Raw genomic sequence first — 12,197 nt, forward strand, 5'->3', positions numbered from 1 at the left:
GATCCACCCGCCTCGGCCTCCCAAAGTGCTGGGACCACAGGCGTGAGCCACTGTGCCCGGCAATGCCTGGCTAATTTTTGTATTGCTTGGCAGACATAGGGTTTCACCATATTGTCCAGGCTGGTCTCAAACTCCTGACCTCAAGCGATCTGCCTGCCTCACCTTCCCAAAGTGCTAGGATTATAGGTGTGAGCCAGTGCACCCAGCCCATAATTCCTTTTTAGAGACTGTTACCAGTTGAAATTTCTTCAAACTATTCTTCTTTTCAGTACAACTCATGGGCTTTTCCAATTTTCAAAGATTATCAACAAAACTACAATCTGGATGTGTTGCTTCATGCCACATTTATCACTTTCTAGTTTTTACTGGGTGATAAAGTTGAAATTCAAAAGTACATGGGATCCAATTTAAATTTCTACTATCACAACATTTAAAATATTTTCAAAACCGTAAGTCTTCTATTTTCAAGACAGAGTCTTGGTCTATCACCCAGGCTAGAGTGCTGTAGTATGATCATAACTCACTGCAGCCTGAAACTCCTGGACTCAAGCACCCCTTCCACTAAACTTCCCAAGTAGCTGAGACTACAGACACATGCTACCATGCCCAGCTCTTTTGTATTTTTTCCCTGTAGAGACTGGGTCTTGCTATGTTGCCCAGGCTGGTCTTAAACTCCTGGCCTCAAGCAACCCTCCTGCCTGTGTCAGTTTCCTAAAGTGCTAGGATTACAGGTGTGAGCCACCAAGTCAGGACAAGATTGGAAGTTTTTTTTTTGTTTTTGTTTTTTTTTGAGACGGAGTCTCGCTCTGTCGCCCAAGCTGGAGTGCAGTGGCCGGATCTCAGCTCACTGCAAGCTCCGCCTCCCGGGTTCCCGCCATTCTCCTGCCTCAGCCTCCCGAGTAGCTGGGACTACAGGCGCCGCCACCTCGCCCGGCTAGTTTTTTGTATTTTTTCTTAGTAGAGATGGGGTTTCACCGTGTTAGCCAGGATGGTCTCGATCTCCTGACCTCGTGATCCGCCCGCCTCGGCCTCCCAAAGTGCTGGGATTACAGGCTTGAGCCACCGCGCCCGGCCTGAAGTTTTTTTTTTTTGAGAGAGGGCCTCACTTTGTTACCCAGACTGGTGTGCAGTGGCGCCATCTTGGTTCACTGCAGCTTCCACTTCCTGGGCTCAAGCAATCCTTCCACCTCAACCTAAGAAGTAGCTGGTACTACAGGCACGTACCACCACTCCCTGGCAAATTTTTTATTTTTTTGTAAAGACAGAGTTTTGCCATGTTGCCCAAGCTGGTCTTGAAATCCTGGACTCAAGCGCTCCGCCCACCTTGGTCTCACAGTGCTGGCATTACAAGTACTTTGTAATCTTGACAATGGCTCTCGTGAGCCATCTTGCTAGGTCAGAACTGGAAATCTTTAATGGAACTTTGAGAGGGTAAAAAGAAACAAAGAGCTTCTGCCACAGAAGACAATCCAGCTGATCCTACAGAAAGTGACAGAACAAAATGAAGTAGTATGTAAAGAGAGTTCAAGGATCAGAGAGCATCACGTTTTGTAGTAAGGGTTTGGAAAATATATCATCAGGGGCTCTCCCTGTCAAACAAAGCTATGGAACGCGGCAGTTAGGGCCATTAGTTTCCCTTCATTCATGAAGACATGTAAAAGAGAGTTTCTTTTTTTTTTTTTTTTTTTTGAGACAGAGTCTCACTGTCGTCCCGGCTGGAGTGCAGTGGCGAGAACTCGGCTCACCGCAAGCTCCGCCTCCCAGGTTCACGCCATTCTCCTGACTTAGCCTCCCCAGCAGCTGGGACTATAGTGGCAAGCCCCACACTCAGCTCATTTTTTGTATTTTAGTAGAGACGGGGTTTCACCGTGTTAGCCAGGATGGTCTTGATCTCCTGACCTCGTGATCCGCCCGCCTCAGCCTCCCAAAGTGCTGGGATCACAGGTGTGAGCCACCGCACCCGAGATCGTGCCACTGCACTCCAGCCTGAGTGATGGAGACTCTGTCACACACAAAAAATAACAAACAAAATACAAACACAAACCACTAGTGGGGTTGGGAACATTGATTTGTGCCTATAATCCCACCACTTTGGGAGGCCAAGGATGCGGTGAGCTAGAATGAGGCCACTACACTTCAACCCAGGCAACAGAGGCCCTATCCCTAAAAAAAAATTAAAATTAAAAATAAATGAATAAAACCATTGGCATTTCCTGAGCCTATTCCTATTTTCCTTTCTGTTCCCCTTTGGTCATACTTCCCAAAGCTCTGAACTCTACAAGAACTATACTCCAGTGTCTCAACGTTCAAATTCATAAACATAGCTGTTCAAAAAATTACAAATGGTAATTTTTCTAATTAGGAGAGATTTTTTACCTGTGCAGGTGTGTCTGTTTCATTGATTGGTTGCCCGTCGAATCGGAATCTGATCTGCCTCATTGACAATCCCTGAACGAGAGAATTTAAAAGCAATAAACGGCATTAAGAGAAACAGAATTCTATTTAGATAAAAGTACATGCATATTTAGCCATGACTATATTAAAGAAATAGCTAAACATTCACCAACATGTTAACATACCCTATAAATAGAAAGATTTGGGGTAATTCTTATTTTCTTTTTTTTTTTTTTTTTTGAGACAGAGTGTTGCTCTGTTGTCAAGGCTGAAGTGCAGTGGCATTATCTCGGCTCAAGGCAACCTCCACCTCCTGGTTCAAGCGATTCTCCTGCCTTAGTCTCCCAAGAGTAGCTGGGACTACAGGCCCCTGCCACAACAACCAGCTAATTTTTGTAGTTTTAGTAGAGACCGGGTTTCACCACGTTGGCCAGGCTGGTCTTGAACTCCTAACCTCAGGTGATCCGTCCGCCTCGGCCTCCTGATTAGATGGGACTAGGCACGTGCCACCACGACTGGCTAATTTTCGTATTTTTTAATAGAGACAGGGTTTTGCCATGTTGGCCAGGCTGGTCTCTAACTCCTGACCTCAGGTGATCTGACCACCTCAGCCTCCCAAAGTGCTGCGATTTACAGGTATAAGCCGCCTGTTTGTTGTTGTTGTTGTTTTTTTTTTTTGGAGACAGAGTCTCGCTCAGTCGCCCAGGCTGGAGTGCAGTGCAAGCTCCGCCTCCCGGGTTCACGCCATTCTCCTGCCTCAGCCTCCCGAGTAGCTGGGACTAGAGGCACCCACCGCCACGCCTAGCTAATTTTTTGCATTTTTAGTAGAGACAGGGTTTCACCATGGTAGCCAGGATGGTCTCGATCTCCTGATCATGTGATCCACCCGCCTCGGCCTCCCAAAGTGCTGGGATTACAGGCGTGAGCCACCGCGCCCAGCCTGTTTGTTTGTTTTTTAAGACAGAATTTTGCTCTGTCGCCCAGGCTGGAGTGCAGTGGTACGATCTTGGCTCACTGCAACCTCTGCCTCCCGGGTTCAAGCCATTCTCCTGCCTCAGCCTCCCGAGTAGCTGGGATTACAGGTGCCCGCCACCACGCCCAGCTAACCATGCCTAGCTAATTTTTGTGTTTTTAGTAGAGATGGGGTTTCACCATTTTGGCCAGGCTGGTCTCGAACTCCTGACCCCAAGTGATCCACTCACCTCAACCTCCCAAAATGCTGGGATTACAGGTGTGAGCCACTGCGCCTGGCCAGTAAGTCATTCTTTTAAAAAGCTTTACTGCTTTTCAGACATAGCTACTATATTAAATAGAACATACCTTGAGACAAATATGCATTTAAATGAGTTAGACACTGAAATGAAATTTTTTTTTTTTTTTTTTTTTTTTTGAGACAAGTCTCACTCTGTCGCCCAGGCTGGAGTGCAAGTAGCGCAATCTCAGCTCAATGCAACATCCACCACCGGAGTTCAAGCAACTTTCCTGCCTCAGCCTCCTGAGTAACTGGGACTACGGGCTCATGCCACCATGCTGGGCTAATTTTTTGTATTTTAGTAGAGATATGGTTTCACCATGTTAGCCAGGATGGTCTCAATCTCCTGACCTCGTGATCCCCCCACCCAGCCACCGACAGGAAATTTAAAGAAAAAAAATGCCCATTTAAAGACTTTCCTGTCAGAGCTCATGGGCTCACGGTGTAATTCCAATGCTTCAGGAGGCCAAGGCGGATCATCTGAGGTAAGGAGCTCAAGACCAGCCTGGCCAACGTGGTGAACCCCGCCTCTATTAAAAATACAAAAATTAGCTGGGCTTGGTGGCGTGCACCTGTAATCCCAGCTATTCGGGAGGCTGAGGTAGGAGGATCGCTTGAACCTGGGAGGCGGAGTTCGCAGTGAGCCGAGATCGTGCCATAGCACTCCAGCCTGGGCGACAGACTAGACTCTGTCTCAATAACAACAACAAAATCGACCTAAAATGCCACAACCTATACCCTTGAACTACCTGGAATAGCTTTAAAAAAGCACCTGCTTTTTAATTTCCTTTAACACTTACCCAAATCTGTGATCACTTATCGTCCTACTAAAAAACACTCTTCAGGAAGTATAGGAACCTAGACTGTTTTACTTACACAGTCTATCCTTTGCACATAGTAGGTGCTGCTCATTAAGTATCAGTGAAATAAAAGGGATGAAAAACAGTATATAACCATAATCTACTTAAAAACGAAGGCCAAGTGTGGTGGCTCATGCCTGTAATCCCAATACCTTGGGAAACTGAGCTGGAAGATCACCTGAGGTCAGGAGTTAAGAGACCAGCCTGTCCCAACATGGTGAAACCCTGTCTTTACTAAAAATACAAAAATTGACTGAGCACGATGACACACGTCTGTAGTCCCAGCTACTCCAGCCAGAGGTTGAGGGGGGAAAATTGCATGAACCTGGGAGGTGGAGGTTGCAGTGAGCTGAGATTGTGCCATTGCCTGGGCGACAGAGTGAGACTGTCCGAAAAAAATAAATAAATAAATAAATAAATAAAAATACAAAAAATTAGCCGGGCAAGGTGGCAGGTGCTGTAATCCCAGTTATTCAAGAGGGTGAGGCAAGAGAATCACTTGAACCCAGGAGGCAGAGGTTGCAGTGAGCTGAGATCATGCCACTGCACGCCAACCTGGGCAACAGAGCAAGACTCCATCTCAAAAAAAATTTAAAAATTTGCATGGTGGCCAGGTGCAGTGGCTCATGCCTGTAATCCCAACATTTTGGGAGGCCAAGGCAGGTGGATCACCTGAGGTCAGGAGTTTGAGACCAGCCAACCTGATCAACATGATGAAGCCCCGTCTCTACCAAAAATACAAAATTAGCCAGGCGTGGTGGCGCATGCCTGTAACCCCAGCCACTTATGAGGCTGAGGCAGGCGAATCACTTGAACCTGGGAGGCAGAGGTTCCAGTAAGCCTAGATTGCTCCATTGCATTCTAGCCTCAGCAACAAGAGGGAAACTGCATCTTAATCCCAGCATGGGATTACATTGGGAGGCCGAGGCGGCGAGGTGGGTGGATTACCCGAGCTCAGGAGTTCGAGACCAGCCTGGCCAACATGGTAAAACTCCATTTCTACTAAAAATACAAAAATTAGCCAAGCGTAGTGGTAGGTTCCTATAATCCCACCTACTCAGGAGGCTGAGGCAGGAGAATTGCTTGAACTCGAAGGTGGAAGTTGCAGTGGGCCGAGATTATGTTACTGCACTCCAGCCTGGGGGACACAGCGAGACTCGGTCTCAAAAAAAAAAAAAAGAATCGCATGGTGGCACAAGCCTATATAGTTCCAGCTACCTGGGAGCCTGAGGTGGGAGGATTGCTTGAGCCTGGGAGGCAGAGGATGCAGTGAGCCATGATCATAAATAATCCTGCCACTACACTTCACCATGGGCAACAAGACAAAACAGTGTCTTTAAAAAAAAAAAAAAAGGCAAAATTTTGCAATTGCAGAAAAGTTAAATAAGATATGCATAAGAATAGTGTTCAAGGCCGGCACCAGTGGCTCACGCCTATAATCCCAGCACTTTGGGGAGGCTGAGGCAGGCGGATCACGAGGTCAAGAGATCCGAGATCATCCTGGCGAATATTGTGAAACCCCGTCTCTACGAAAAATACAAAAAGTAGCTGGGCGTGGTGGCGCACTCAGGAGGCTGAGGCAGGAGAATTGCTTGAACCCGGGAGGCAGAGATTGCAGTGAGCTGAGATCGCACCACTGTACTCCAGCCTGGGCGACAGTGTGAGACTCTGTCTCAAAAAAAAAAAAAAAAAAAGAAAAAAGAAAAGAATACTGTTAAAAACCACCAAAGTGAAGCATGATTCTGTTTGTGGTTTTGAGACAGGGTCTCACTCTGTCACCCATCTGTACACCCACCGTACCGGAGTACAGTGATGAGATCATAGCTCACTGCAGCCTAGACCTGCCAAGCTCTAACAATCCTCCCACCTCTTGTCACTGAAATAGCCTGGACTGGCCGGGCGCGGTGGCTCAAGCCTGTAATCCCAGCACTTTGGGAGGCCGAGACGGGCGGATCATGAGGTCAGGAGATCGAGACCATCCTGGCTAACATGGTGAAACCCCGTTTCAACTAAAAAATACAAAAAACTAGCTGGGCGAGGTGGCGGGCGCCTGTAGTCCCAGCTGCTCGGGAGGCTGAGGCAGGAGAATGGCGTGAATCCGGGAGACAGAGCTTGCAGTGAGCTGAGATCTGGCCACTGCATTCCAGCCTGGGCAACAGAGCGAGACTCCGTCTCAAAAAAAAAAAAAAAAAAATAGCCTGGACTACAGGTGTGTGCCACCACACCCAGCTAATTTTTTTTTAAGAGATGAGGTCTGGGCCAGGCACGGTGGCTCATGCCTGTAATCCCAGCACTTTGGGAGGCCGAGGCGGTTGGAACACGAGGTCAGCAGTTTGAGACCAGCCTGACCAACATGGTGAAACCCCATCTCTACTAAAAACATACAAAAAAATAGCTGGGCATGGTGGTGGGCGCCTGTAATCCCAGAAATTTGGGAGGCTGAGGCAGAAGAATCGCTTGAAACTGGAAGGCGGAGGTTGCAGTGAGCTGAGATTGCGCCACTGCACTCTAGCCTGGGCAGTAAGAGCAAAACTCCATCTCAAAACAACAACAACAAAAAAAGAGATGAGGTCTTACTATGCTGTCCAGACTGGTCTTCCAGCCTTGGCCTCCCAAAGTGCTGGATTACCATGCCTAGCCTATGATTTTCCATTTTGTATGCAGTTTCGCTACAGAAGTTCTCCAAAAGGATTACCATTTAAAATTCCCCTGTATCCTGAAGGGGCACTAGTGTTCAAATATAGAAGATACCAGTGGATAAATTATTTAGCACAATTCGTAAGTTCATGTAGGGTAATTTCAGCAAAACTATTCAAATAAGAGTATATGGCATATTGCTGCGCACAGTGGCTCACGCCTGTAATCCCAGCATTTTGGGAGGCCGAGGTAGGTGGATCACTTGAGGTCAGGAGTTCAAGACCAGTCTGACCAGTATGGTAAAACCCCATCTCGCTGAAAATACAAAAATTAGCTGGGCGTGGTGGCCTGCGCTCATAGTCCCAGCTACTCGGGAGGCTGAGACAGGAGAATTGCTTGGTCCCGGGCGGCAGAGGTTGCAGTGAGTCAAGATTGCACCACTGGCCGGGCGCAGTGGCTTACGCCTGTAATCCCAGCACTTTGGGAAGCCGAGATGGGCAGATAACGAGGTCGGGAGATCGAGACCACCCTTGCTAACACGGTGAAACCCCGCTCTACTGAAAATACAAAAATTAGCTGGTCGCGGTGGCGGGCGCCTGTAGTCCCAGCTACTCAGGAGGCCGAGGCAGGAGAATGGCGTGAACCCGGAAGGCGGAGCTTGCAGTGAGTGGAGATCGCACCACTGCACTCCAGCCTGGGCGACAGAGCGAGACTCCATCTCAAAAGAAAAAAAAAAGATCTCACTACTGCACTCCATCCTGGACAAAAGAGCAAGACTGTCTCAAAAAAAAAAAAAAAAGATGGTATCTTCACAAGGAACTACATACAAGAAGGTTTACATATGAAGAATTATGAGCATAGTATTTTCTTATTACATTGTAAATACACCAAGCATAAAAATACTTCAAACATTCTAAAGTTTCTTTTTTCTTTTCCTTTGAAATGCTCTCGCTCCATCACCCAGGCTAGAGTGCAGTGGTGTGATCTTGGCTCACGGCAACCTCCACCTCCCAGGTTCAAGGGATTCTCAGCTTCAGCCTCCGGAGTAGGTGGGACTATGGGCGTGTACCATCACGCCCAGCTAATTTTTTTGTATTGTTTGTAGAAATGGTATTTTGCCATGGGGGCCAGGCTGATCTCAAGCGATCCACCCGCCTCAGTCTCCCAAAGTGCTGGGATTACAGATGTGAGCCACTGCACCAGTCCTAAAAGAAGTTTTTTATCTTCACTGATCTTTCAAGTATCAACTCAAACACAATTTCCCAACTTACATAGGTTTAAGCCTTATTCTACTTTGAACCTATTTAGAACAATCTGAAGGGGCCAGGCACAGTGGCCCACGCCTGTAATCCCCGCACTTTGAGAGACCGGTCAGGAGTTGAGGTCTACCAAAAATACAAAATTAGCTGGACATGGTGGCGCACGCCTGAAATCCCAGCTACTCAGGAGGCTGAGGCATAAGAATAGCTTCAACCTGGCCGGGCGCGGTGGCTCAAGCCTGTAATCCCAGCACTTTGGGAGGCCAAGACGGGCGGATCACGAGGTCAGGAGATCAAGACCATTCTGGCTAACACGGTGAAACCCCGTCTCTACTAAAAAAAATACAAAAAACTAGCCGGGCGTGGTGGCGGGCGCCTGTAGTCCCAGCTACTCGGGAGGCTGAGGCAGGAGAAGGGCATAAACCCGGGAGATGGAGCTTGCAGTGAGCTGAGATCTGGCCACTGCAGTCCAGCCTGGGCGACAAAGCGAGACTCTGTCTCAAAAAAAAGAGAATAGCTTCAACTCAGGAGGCAGAGGTTGCAGTGAGCAGAGATTGAACCACTGCACTCCAGCCTGGGCAACAGAACAAGACTCCGTCAAAAAAACCCCCACGATTTACAAGGTAGGTAAGTTCTAGCTTAAAAAAATACAGCGAGACTCCCATCTCAAAACAAACAAACAAAAAAAAAAAACAGACTTCTTGGTCTGGCGCGGTGGCTCATGCTTGTAATCCCAGCACTTTGGAAGGCCAAGGCGGGAGGATCACCTGAGATCAAGAGTTTGAGACCAGTCTAGCCAATATGATGAAACTCCATCTCTACCAAAAATACTAAAAAAAATTGGCCAGGCGTGGTGGCGGGCATCTGTAATCCAGCTACTCAGGAGGCTGAGGCAAGAAAATCACTTGAACCCGGGAAGTGGAGGTTGCAGTGAGCTGAGCTCACGCCACTGTACTTCAGCTTGGGCAACAAGAATGAAACTCCGTCTCAAAAAAAAAATAAATAAATAAAAGACTGATAAGTAATTTTACCAAGTTCACTCTTACTTTCTTATAAACATAAAATTACATTTTCTTGGTTAAAAAAAACTATTGTAAATATAATTTCATGGATTTCTGGCACAGGACTGGAACCACATGTAATACTAACCAAATCATCCTAAGGGTTTTCATGAGCAATCACTATACCAAGTGCACGATAAAACTGACATGCCAAGTGTAAGTGCATATTCATCCCATCAAAAAGTCACTGTAATATTATGCCAGGCTAGTTTTTGTTCCCATGAAAATAAGATTTTTAAAAATAGTTTTATTCAGTGGAAGTACACATATGAATTCCTCACCTGTCGTTCACAATAGGCTTTCATTAGTTTACTAAGTGGTGTATGCCTCTTAATCTTAAACTGCACCACAGAACCATCCTGCCCCGCCACCTTCAAATTAATATGATCGTTGTTCTCAGTCTTGACTCCTTCCTGTTAAAAGAAACATAAAAGTATAATTTGGGAAATGTGATCAACACACACTTTTATAAAGCAGCAGCAGCCCTAAGTTGCTTCAAAAATCAACAGGTTTCTCACACGGTATGCGAAAACGGCATACGGCTGTTTTCAGCTGCTGAAATCAATGTGAAAGAGGAGAAATCCTGCAGCAACAGTATTAGATAGCTGTCAGATACAGAAAAGCCCACATGCAATACTATCAGTAACAACAATACGTGTTTAAAGTTGGGTCCTATTCAGTGTATTGAACGTTCTCTTGAAGCTAAACTTTCTAAAATGGCATATATCACTCCCAAAATATACTCCCAAAAAAGTTAAAAATAAGAGTCTCTTTTCTAAGCACTTTAAGTACAACTGCAAGAAACAAAACAATAAATCTACAGCCTGCCATTCAAAACTCATTACCGCTGTCGTTAAAAAGTTACCAAACTCAGTTTAATAACCTAAATTCCATCTCCATTATAGTAAACACACACACACACAAATCGAAGAATATCCCGATTCCCTCCAGAACAGCGGTAATACTCAGGACCATAGTTACGTTCTCCTCTATTAGCAGCTTCATTTTTATCTTCGGTTAAGAGCACTTATTCTCCCCTCCCCTTCGTTGTCATGGATCAAATACACAGTTTTATCCCAAGTGTTTCTTGTAGATTTCGACCCAACCTAAAGTTGCCCAAAATAGAGTGTAGAAGGCATTCTGTAGCCCTAAAACGCTCCAGAAAGTAAAGGCGCGAGAGGCGGGAGGTGTCACCAAACTAAAAGCAGTAAGTCCCGTGTGCCCCGATGATGGGTGTCCCCCAGTCCTCCCGGGAAGTCTTCGGGTGCCTCAAAAGCCGCATTCAAAAGTTAAGGCGCACAAAGTCTCTCTGCTCGTACCTGTGCCTCCAACTTCATGAAACCACATGGTCTTCGCGGATTAGGGGTTCCTTGGCACCCAGGGAAAAGCCGCTGCCCCTCCCCCCTCAGGCCCTGAGGCCATTAAAGTGGGAAATACTCCACGGGAATCCCCCTACCCCCAGGCCCAGTACGGCGGCCAGCGGGCATCCAGGTTCCTGCTCATCAGCAGCCCATTGATTCGCCCCGAACCCTCGCCCCGCCGCCGCCGCCGCCGCCCCGGGCAGGAGTCCCCAGATGCCCGCGGTTCCTACCCCTGAGAGGTGAAGCCCGAGCCCAGGGGACTCCCCGCCGCCTCGGAGACTGCAACATCCGACGCGGGGTCGGCGCAGGGTGGAGACCCCGCGCGCCCTAACGCCCCTCCTCACGCGCGCCGGTCGGCTGGGCCAAGAATCCCCGTTCGGGGCTGGTGGGCCCGCGGGCGTCCGCGATCTGCCCGCCCAACTCGCGCCCCGCGCGCACTCGGAGGCCGCCGGGGGCGGGAGAGAGCGGCGGGGCCTCCTCCGGCGCGGGAGGGAGGAAGAGAGGGAGGGAGGAAAATGGCGCGGAGCGCCGGGGCCTGAGCCGCGGCCGGCCCTGTGGGGGGCCCGGGAAGGCGCTGGGAGCCAGCGGCGGGCTCTGGCCGGACCCCGGCCCGCGCCCTGACCCCGACCGCCCGGCGAGGCGAAGGGGCCGGCGCCGAGCTCACCTTGGGCTTTTCGTCGGCCATGGCGAGCGCCGGAGTCTCCTCAGCTGCCGCTTCACAAAAGAGGTACCAGGTCCGCACCAAACGAGCACACAAGCAGCACCAGGAGCGGCAGAAGAAGGAGGCGGCAGCGGTGGACGAGGCAGAGGGTGCGCGCACGTCGTGCGCTCCCTCCCCCCCCCCCGCGGGCGCGGGGGCGGGAGCCGCCGGGGCCTCCCATTGGCTGGCGCCTCGCGGGAGCGCGCAACGCTTACATAACCACCCCCACCCCCCCGCCCCGCGCCACCGCGTCCTGGGCCAGGCGCCCGCCCAGCCGGCGGGAAGAAGCGCGGACACGCGCACCCTGGCCGCCGCGGGGGCGCGCCTGGCTCTGGGCGGGGCTGTATTGTCCTCCTTCGTGGTGGAGCATAATCAAAATGGCTTCCAGCTGGTCCTCGGTGGGAACGATGAGGCTCGAGGCTTTAGACGTAAGCTATAGGCCAGGGAAGACTGACTGAGTAGAGGAAGAAGGGGATTCCTAAATCAAAGCCCCAGCATGAGGTTCTGGAAAAATCTCTCTCTTTCAGTGGACCAGCAGCCCTCCCATGGTTACTTCCTCTCAGTCAGTCTTAACCTGCTTCCCACCAGACTCTTGCCTCAAATGCAGTGTCTTCTTGTTTTTATTTTTCTTTTGAGACGGTGTCTCGCTCTGCTACCCAGGCTGGAGTGCAGT

At 49.1% G+C, this 12,197-nt stretch overlaps 1 protein-coding gene across 1 annotated transcript; it reads right to left on the reverse strand.

The window, feature by feature from the left end:
- Nucleotides 1-1,329: 1,329 nt before the first annotated feature.
- Nucleotides 1,330-11,667, reverse strand: SUMO2 (small ubiquitin like modifier 2). The gene is made up of 4 exons (XM_017884922.1): nucleotides 11,489-11,667; nucleotides 9,745-9,876; nucleotides 2,377-2,448; nucleotides 1,330-1,479 (listed from the first exon to the last, which is right to left on the reverse strand). The coding sequence occupies exons 1-4, from the start codon at nucleotides 11,507-11,509 to the stop codon at nucleotides 1,345-1,347; spliced, it is 360 nt and encodes a 119-aa protein (XP_017740411.1). The 5' UTR covers nucleotides 11,510-11,667; the 3' UTR covers nucleotides 1,330-1,344.
- Between the last annotated feature and the right edge of the window lie 530 nt (nucleotides 11,668-12,197).

The sequence above is a fragment of the Rhinopithecus bieti genome, unplaced genomic scaffold, assembly GCF_001698545.2.
Source record: "Rhinopithecus bieti isolate Rb0 unplaced genomic scaffold, ASM169854v2 scaffold_13400, whole genome shotgun sequence".
Classification (NCBI taxonomy): Eukaryota; Metazoa; Chordata; class Mammalia; order Primates; family Cercopithecidae; genus Rhinopithecus; species Rhinopithecus bieti.